The sequence below is a fragment of the Phyllostomus discolor genome, chromosome 14 (assembly GCF_004126475.2).
Source record: "Phyllostomus discolor isolate MPI-MPIP mPhyDis1 chromosome 14, mPhyDis1.pri.v3, whole genome shotgun sequence".
In the NCBI taxonomy this organism is placed as follows: domain Eukaryota; kingdom Metazoa; phylum Chordata; class Mammalia; order Chiroptera; family Phyllostomidae; genus Phyllostomus; species Phyllostomus discolor.
This window is the reverse complement of record NC_040916.2, coordinates 38,094,033-38,103,175: the sequence shown is the minus strand read 5'-3', so window position 1 is coordinate 38,103,175 and position 9,143 is coordinate 38,094,033. Positions and strand designations below refer to the sequence as shown.

General features: G+C 42.8%; 1 protein-coding gene across 1 annotated transcript in view; it reads right to left on the bottom strand.

Moving 5' to 3' along the window:
• Positions 1 to 2,825: 2,825 nt before the first annotated feature.
• Positions 2,826 to 9,143, bottom strand: part of CAPZA1 (capping actin protein of muscle Z-line subunit alpha 1) — a 34,747-nt gene continuing 28,429 nt past the window's right edge. The window contains exons 8-10 of the mRNA XM_028502668.2: positions 6,383 to 6,454; positions 4,814 to 4,876; positions 2,826 to 4,431 (exon numbers count right to left, since the gene is read on the bottom strand). Of these exons, the coding sequence (XP_028358469.1) occupies positions 4,291 to 4,431; positions 4,814 to 4,876; positions 6,383 to 6,454 (276 nt within the window). The 3' untranslated portion in view covers positions 2,826 to 4,290. The remainder of the gene's footprint in view (positions 4,432 to 4,813; positions 4,877 to 6,382; positions 6,455 to 9,143) is intronic.

The window sequence follows — 9,143 nt, the reverse complement described above, 5'->3', positions numbered from 1 at the left end:
GATTTTAGGATGGGTCCAAATAGCACTGAAGGCCATCTTGTAGTAAACCTGGGCCAGTGATGGTACTGGAATAAATTTTGTAGCTTTACAAGAGATCTACTTGGAAGATGAAAAGCCCCGTATTTTCTCAGTACTCCATGGCGAACCTGGGTTCAACAATTCAGCATTGAACGTTCTCTTAACTTTGTGTCCCAACTAGACTGTAATCCCGAAGGCAGCTAGAAACAGCCCATAAACTGAAATGCTGAAGTTAGTCCAACACAGATTAAAGGAGAGGCTGGTATTGTTTACGAATTTTGTATTTACAAATCCACCTACTTACTACCACTTACCTGGAACCCCAAAATGAACACCGGCAGGAATTCTGCAGTCATTCACGGACCCGTCCAGAGCAGGAAAAAACATGGGCTACCCTCTGTGCCTGCCTGTTCCCGGCTGAGGAGGAACAAAGGTGATGTTCTGTCTTGTTCCAGCTCAGGATAAACACATGCCCTTTTTGTGATCTAGTCTGTGGTCACATTTTTGGCGTTTCTGTCCTTTTTGTTGGTGACTTCATAGCCAAAAATGGCCCTCCAGCCTACAGGGCTGAAGTGCTTGCTGTTCCTAAGCAAGAGCCTTGTGACATGCCCTGTAGAGAAAATTCCTTGAGATAAACCTCGGGCATGAATTGCAGCGCTGTTGGCCACGAGTCCAATGCCAGCAAATGAACAGGGGATGTTAGATATTTGTGTACTGGTCAGCTAACAAAGTTGTGGTGACCAGCAGCTCACAGGAATCTCACCTTGTATTTCCCCTAGTGTTGGGGACCACTTTGTGTGGTATCAGAGACTGTGGCCCCTCTCAAGCGAGGCCTTGAGAGACCTGTAAGCCTTGACCAGTTTTCGGGAATGCAGGAGGCAGGCATGACCCAAGGCTAGCACTGAGGGTTCCAGTGGAAAATCAGGTCTGAAGAATGCATTGTGTCCTTTGAAGCTTGCTTTGCTTTGTATAGCCCTGTTGGTACAAACCAGATGTTTTTAAGTTCAAAGCCTAAGGAGTGAACTCCTTATCTCAGGAAGCATGCCTTAAGGACCCTCTTGCATCAGCACGTCTAGCAGGCCCTGACCTGAGGCAGATTTCTGTGTTTCTTCAGTTGTTATCTATAAATCCTATCAGTTTTCTGTAACAGTAGCCCCTTGACATGGATGAGCTGTGCACGTATGCTAAATACCCCTACACATACTGGTCTCAATAAAAGCCCTTTCAGAAAAGGCTTCGGGGGCATTCTCCACTTAGGATCACCAGCCCCGCCCCGCCCACCCCGATTGTGTCTGGGACAGCTTATGTCACCCTTGACCAGGAGGACTCCACAGTACGGGGTTCCTCTCACCCTAGGAACTGTTTGCGAATTCACTGTTTGGTGGCAATCGTATAGACCATAACTACTGTGAAGAATGAGGACTGTACACTCATGTATGTTATCAGAGTGCTTTTGGAGATGCTGGATTTGAAGAAGTGTGAGGCTGGTTTCTGCCCTCAGTCTTAGATCCGTCCTCTTTTTATGTACATCCTGTCTGTTCAAGGGAGAATTATAGGTGGCTCACCTTGTCTTGATGAACCATGCGCTTTTGTTCTGTTTACCAATCTTCCTTTCTTTCTTTGATTTCCCATAAGTGCTCGCTAGCTCGATACAGAATTATAAAATCATAAATTGGCATTCAGTGATGTATCAGTCTTTTGTGAGTTTGGAGAGAATGTGCCAAGGTTTGCCAACTATCTCACAAACCTGTATGAGTCCAGCATCAAAGTTCTAGACTATAAAATAGACAACGGGTACTGGACCTAGGCAGCTAACAGCACAGCCGCCCAGGCTCAGATGCAAGTCTTTGGCAGTGGGATTTCAAACCCAAACACAGAAGTGAGGCCTCACAGGGAACTCCTTTTCATCTGGGTTGATTTCGGCAGCGTGTGATAGAACAGACATCATTCACGCACATACTCTCCAGAAGGAGGTTGAGGCAGTCAGGTCTCTGTAGGACTTGGCAAGGAGGGTTGACTTTCTCCTAATGGTGTAAGTAACCGAAGGCTTTAATGGCCAAAACAGTAAGTTCTTACAAGTCTGTAGGGACTAAGGAAATCCATGGGATAGCCTGGGGGCACACTGTAAGTTAAAGGCACAGGCCAGAATGTTTGAATCTGTTTGTACTCCAAGTACAGAGTGGAACACAGTTAAATGCCCCTCAAAAGGGGGAGAGGGGGGATTTGAACTGACCTTGGATGGAGGGTGAAGCACTGAAACTCCTCTGGCTCTCTGTTGGAGACCAGGATAAAAGCCCTTCCCACATGCCTAGCTAAGTCAGATTTGTGTGGAAGGCAAGCAGCACGTAGAGAGGTAAGTCAATGGGAAACAGACTACCCAAGTTGGAGCTATAGGGGTTCTTCCATGTCTATTTCCTGCTTAGTGACAACCGCCACACTGAGAACCTGCTTTCTTGTCTTTGATTTTTTAGAGAAAGAGAGGGAAACCTTGATGTGCTGTTCCACTTATTTATGCACGCATTGGTTGATTCTTGTACGTGCCTTCACTGGGAGAATCAAACACACAGCCTCTGGCATGTCAGGATGACATTCTACCAACTGAACTACCCGGCCAGGGCTGAGCGAAGGGAGCCGTGTGATCCACAGGGACCTGTTCTTGGCAAGTCTTGGAACATGCACTGTATCTAGAATAGTGAAGGTAGGATCCAATTTCAGACATCCTGAACATTCTCTTCAAATACAGTTCGTCCACATCTTAACTTGAGAACAAAGGCTGGCTGGCTGGATCAAGAAGGAGACTCAGACCATTTAAGAACGAAACAGATATATTTCCACTGGACTACCTGATACAGACGATAGTGTGGTATGGATGGATAGATAGCATGAATAACAAATAATACAAATGTATTTTATTTGAAATAAACAAAAATGCTTACACAGCTCAATAGGTCACTTGGAAACAAACTCTTGCTTGACTATATTACTGAGCAAAAACAAAGCTGAAGCACAAACACCCTTCTTTTCTGACATGTATATGGAGATAGGTAGGAAGACACTACTTGGTTTTTAAAAAACTGACCTTCCCTTAAGGCCTGGTCATAGAAGTGTAAACAATGTCAATGAGTCCACCATTTCAGCTGTCACATCATATCTATGTCACCTGCATATTCTGAGATCACAGGTACACCTGCCAATACACCTGGGAAGGAAGGGTGCTACATCACAGTTAAGTTGTTGGCAGGCAGGGCTGAGGAAAAGTAATTTGGAACAAGTTTTACAACCTATTTAGAACAAATCACTAGTATTCCCTTAAATAGGTTACGATAGAAAGATACTGCCTGGAAGTTATCCTTTTCACTTTGGTTCATTTTTAGGTTTTGCTTGTGATTTACATAGCTGTTTGACTCATTTGCTTACAGTACAATCCTGCCACAACGCATTAAAGCATAAGATACCTACTGTTTCTTCATCTGCATTTTTCAAGTCCCTTGTATGTCAGCAGTTCTTGAGTATTAAAAAAATAATAATAAATGGGTAAAACTTTACTAAAAATGCAGACGTCTACAGCTATAATGGTACTAGATGGGAAGGAGACGATGAGGAGGGGAGAAGAAGCAAACGCGTTCATGTGCAGGGAATGTGGTTCAAGTCTTTGGATTTAAAAACAACTTCCCCAGAGAAGCTGGCTATAATGGAATTTCCAGAAAACTTCCTTTGCCCAACAAAAGGACCCGAAAAGCCCCAGTCCGAACTTTTGAAAACTACAGTGATGCAATGCTATCGATGACGGTCCGAGCAGTCGGAGGGGGAGGGTGCGTGTGTCTTCCATTCCGCTACTGCTGGTCGCACAGCCTCGAGCTGTTGGTGGGTGAGGACAGGCCGCGGAAGTATCAGGAGTGTTTGCAAGGAGGGGTACAACAGCACTGAACTCATTACCTGTCTACATCAGCAACAGGGCTTCAAGGCTAGGAAAATTTTCTAAACAGTAAAACAACTCCAGGATAGATCCCTTCCTCCATCATTAAATGTGGCAGAATTAAAAAAAAAAAAAGATTTACAATTACATATAGTGAAAACAGAAAATTACAAGGCAGAGAACACGAAAGCATCAAGACAATGCTATAGGTTCAACAGTATTCCATGGGGCTAGAAAACCTGTTAATTTTGAAAGCCCTAGCAAAATATCACTCTTGTTTATAAATCACTTATTTACCATATGACCATACACTGAAACCTTTCTTTCCACATACTGAAGAATCCTACATTCAGCCTCTAAGCATTCTGCATTTCTTTGCCAATCTTGTAGCTGAGTATCTTGTTCCAGTCGATTTTGGTGCGGGTAACTGGAAGCTGCCGGCGCAAGGCCTTGAATGTGGTGTCTGACATTGTTTGATAATTTTCACTAATTGCTGTCTGCAATAGATAATTAAAGATAAGTTACTTGACCAGAAAGGGGACGACTGTACGTAGGAAAGTAACTGAGGTCAAAGGACATGGCCGAGCCCCCGAAAGACAGACAGGATACACTACTACTGAGCTCCTCTCCAGTCTCTGAAATGGGTTAGTTAAGAAGCCCACCTGTATTTATAATTTCTTAAACTAGGGCCACAGTCCCGTTCAATATCAAAACCTTGACTGGAAGCACAATGTCAAGTTGCAAGGTCTGCAAATTCTTCATACTTAGTAACAATGAACACATATGTTTATGTTAAAATGACAGAGAGGAGTCTAACAAAATATGTTAACAGCAAAATAATTCGACAGTGGATCTACAAAAATCAGTTCCAAATCTTACCTGATACTCATTTTCTGCATGCTCTATGATTTTAATAAACTCCTTGGCAGTTTGGCCTTCATTCTAGTGGAGAGAAAAACAGGAATTTTTAAAAAGTGGAAGCAGTGAATAAAGATAGAAGCCCATCTTAACTAACATTTGTACAGTTTATAGTTTATCAAGTGCTCCATGCACATTATCATCTTTGATTCTCACAGCAGTCCGGGGAAGCTCTGTTATCATTTACATTCTTCACAGAAGAAAACAGAATCCTCTTAAGTGACTCGAGCAAAATTACATACTTCTGAATGATCAAGAAGGGATCTGAGCCCCAGTTTTTGTCCCCCAAATCCAGGCTCTTTCCCACCTATCACGGTATGCCCAAAAGATATCATAAGACGTCATATAACAATGCAGATGGACATTATTAGTCATGTATGTGTTAAGCTCATATACTCCTGTCCTTGCTACCTATGATGCTAAACCAACCAGTCACATTTTGCTTTTACGCGATACAGGTACAAAATGAACTGAATCTCTCTCTTCCTTTCACCGATAAGCACAACAGAATTAAAGATAGGAGGGTAAGGTTTCATGCACGGAGCAGCAGTCTCAGCATTCTTTCAGGTAGTCACAACTAGAACAGTCACTAACAGAAAGTTACTTGTCTTTTTCACTCTCACTCCTGTGCACACACAATGCAGTTTCACAGAAGCCACATGTGTGATGATCTGATCACTCTGAGGCCAATGGAATGTGTGAAGCACACGAAGATTCAGTTCTTTTATTAGGCCAGACATTGCATAATTTGTGAAAATGCGAATCACTGCCATTGTTTTCATTAATTATTTTTGGTTTGAAAAATACAATTGTTTTTAATGAAAATGTTATTTAGGTTAATAACTAGTGGATTTGTTATTGTTATTTTTTAACATTTCTCAGCTTTGTTTGGTGTTAAAAATGTTTTATTTAAAAAAGTGTTCAGTTACAGTTGACATAAAGTATTACATTAGTTTCAGGGGCACAACACCATACGAAGTGACCACCCTGACAAACCCAGTGCCCATCTGGCACTACACGTGGTTTCTCACGTCTAATGAGAGAAATACTGACAGACAGAAAGCACAAACTGCAGCTGTATGAGAGTGCTCAGTAGCTTTTGCGAATATAAAGTAGTACTGGGAATACTAGAAAAATTATGTCCCTTCTTTCCAGGTATAGAACACAATACTTTTGATTGAATACTCCTAAAAATGCCTCTCTAATGATATGAACGCAGCCTGCCAGGATTTGGTTTGGCAAGCCTTCCTTCCTCCCGATCGTCACTGACCGATGACACTGTTGCCCTTGAGCAAATCTCAAAACTGAGAAAGAGAAAGAAGAAGGCCTGAATTCTCTAAGCCCACTACTCTGAGTCAAAGACTTTGAACTAATACAGCTGGTTTGTTATATAGTCTTATAAGCTACCAAAATCAAAGCACTGAAAACGAACTGAATTTTTAATGGCAGAGTCAGTCCCCAGGATCACAACTAATTTTTAAAAGAGAAACAAGACACAAATGAGGCAGATATCAAATATGTACCACTCACCGAAACGGCCACGGAATCCTGTACATCTTTGTGACTAACCAGCTGAACATTGCCATCTTCATAATAGTGTACCTGTGTGAGACAGCGTTGCAGGAGGTTTATGCGCAGTTCATGTAGAAACCTACTGCTTAGGGCACAAATCCGTGCCTTAAGCCATTCCCAGTCTTCACCAGCTGAACAAATAATTAATATGACCAATGGTAACTTACAATGGTGGTTAAAATGCACAGAACACTCAAAGTTAAGAATTCTCTTTTCTTAGCAGGAAAACTGTTTTGTTTTTTTTTTTTTTAAAAATTGATTTTAGAGAGGAAGAAAGAAAAATCTGATCCGTTGCTCCACTTGCCATGCACTCATTGGTTGCTTCTTGTATGTGCCCTGACCGGGGGATTGAACCCACAACCTTCATGTATTGGAATGACACTCTAACCAACTGAGCTACCCAGCCAGGGCCAGGGCAAAATGATTATTAAATTCAACAAACATTTATTATGTCTTATTGAATTCCAGGCACTGTACTAGGCATTGTGATCCAAAGATCTTAAATAAGATTCCACTCTTTTTAATCCTCACCCGAGGACATGCTTATTGATTTTAGAGAGGGGAAAGGGGGGAGAGGGAGACAGACACAGATCCAAGAAACACTTGTCTGGTTGCCTCTCATATGTGCCCTGACCCGGGACCAATCCCGTAACCTAGCCCTGTGCCCTGGCCAGAACTGAACGCCAGAGCTTTCGGTTTGTGGGACGATACTCCAACCAACTGAGCCACACTGGCCAGGGCTGAGATTCCACTCCTAACAGTATTCAAATAAAATCATTAGCTTTTGGCAGCTGTGAAGTTGAAGAGATCCCAGCCAGGCCGAGCACATCAGATCTTGTTCTCCCAGCCCTTCAATGCTCAGTAAACTGGTTTGACGCCCCCCCCCCCCAAATAAGTAAGATAAAATCACTCAACATTTGTTTTTCTCTGTGAAAACCAAGGAATTTTAATGGGTCCTAATCCCTTACACATTTTTCCATATATACTAACATCAATACTGCTAAGTCCAAGTGCAGGAAAATCATTTTTTTAAACATTTTATTTATTTATTTATTTATTTTTAGAGAAGGAAGGGAGGGAGAAAGAGAGAGAGAAACATCAATGTGTGGTTGCTGGGGGCCGTGGACTGCAACCCAGGTATGTGGCCTGACTGGGAATCGAACCTGCGACACTGGTTCGCAGCCTGTGCTCAATCCACTAAGCTACGCCAGCCAGGGCTGGAAAATCTTAATTCATGGGTCCAGACAGGATTGAAAAACAAATATTCTATTGGTAAATTAGGCTAGAGAATAAGTAGGACAAAAGCAGTTCTAAGGATTTCAGGTAACATGGGGTGCTACAATTATGAAAACAATTAGCAAGAAGGAAGGCTACCCAAGACAGAATAACCAATAACATTTAAGGCTCAGGATGTTTTGGCCACTTACAAGATAGATTCAGCCATCTAGGACAAGATGATAATATCTTTTTGTTAAGTGCACAGGGTCTTGGAACAGGAGCTGTCACCCAGGGGGCAAGGGAGTGAAGGGCACCCAGCAAAGGGATAAAAAAGCACGAGCGAATGGAGCACAGAGGGTTAGGTAAGGGAAGAAGGAAGAACTGACTGCAGGTGAGGCTGTGTGGAGAGGGGAGTGTGGCGGGAGACAGCGCTATGAGGTGGGCTGCAGACAGACTGCGAAGAGCAACCTGTATTAGAAACCATGGTAAAGAATTCCAACGTTAACCTATTGTGGGTGACGGGGACCCAGGAAGAGGGAATGTTTTAGACAGTTTATATGTGTTACGAACAGAATAAAGGGGAGGGAACTGAAACTGAAGGCATAATGCCAGAACAGTAGTCCAGGTAATGCCTGTTTCCTTCATCCAGTCCCCACTACCAGGAGATATTTAAAGGGGAAAAAAAACAAGATAAAGCAGGAAAGGAGAAGGAGCAAAAACCACAGCTATTATCCACTGAGTCATTACTATGTGTTAGGCACTGAGCAATAGCACTGCGCAATACATTTTACTTAATGTTATCTCATGCGATCTTTACAAAAATTCTGAGGTAGGAGCCACTGTTAATCCTATTTTACAGATTTAGAAACTGAGGCTCAAAGCAGTCTAATAACTCACCCATGTTCACATATCTACTGGGAGGAGGAGCTAGAATCTGAACTAGGTCAAATTCCAGAACTAAAACCTTATCCAACATGCATAATACCCCCCCCCCCCGCCCCCCCCGCCACAGTGCTGTGTTTTATACGAAGTCAGAAACTCCCCGATCCAGGAAGAAGTGTCTGAGAAGGGAAGGGCTTTTCTAAGCTTTCCTCAGAAGGGGATGGAAGGAGTCAAACCACATCTAGGCCATGATCCTATCAGAAACAAGAGGACTTCCCTGGGCAGCAGGAGCCCACTACATAGCGTATCTAAGGGCACAGAACAGGAGCCTTCCTCAACGGGACAAGTAACTGACAGTCCAGAAGGGTAAGAGAAGCTTCCCATACCCTATCAAACCCTTAAATTTTCATCTTGTGGCTTTCTAAAAGAGGTTAAAGGGGAAAAGACAATTTAAGTACATCAGGAAAGCAGGGAGCTGATAAATGCCTGTAAAATTTACATGCAAAAATCAGAACAGCCACGATTTGGGCAAAAAAGACTGGGCTAAGTAATGACGATGGGTAAAGTCTAAAATTCCAACAGACAAGAATGAGGATGTCAAAAACACAGGTGGGTCCCA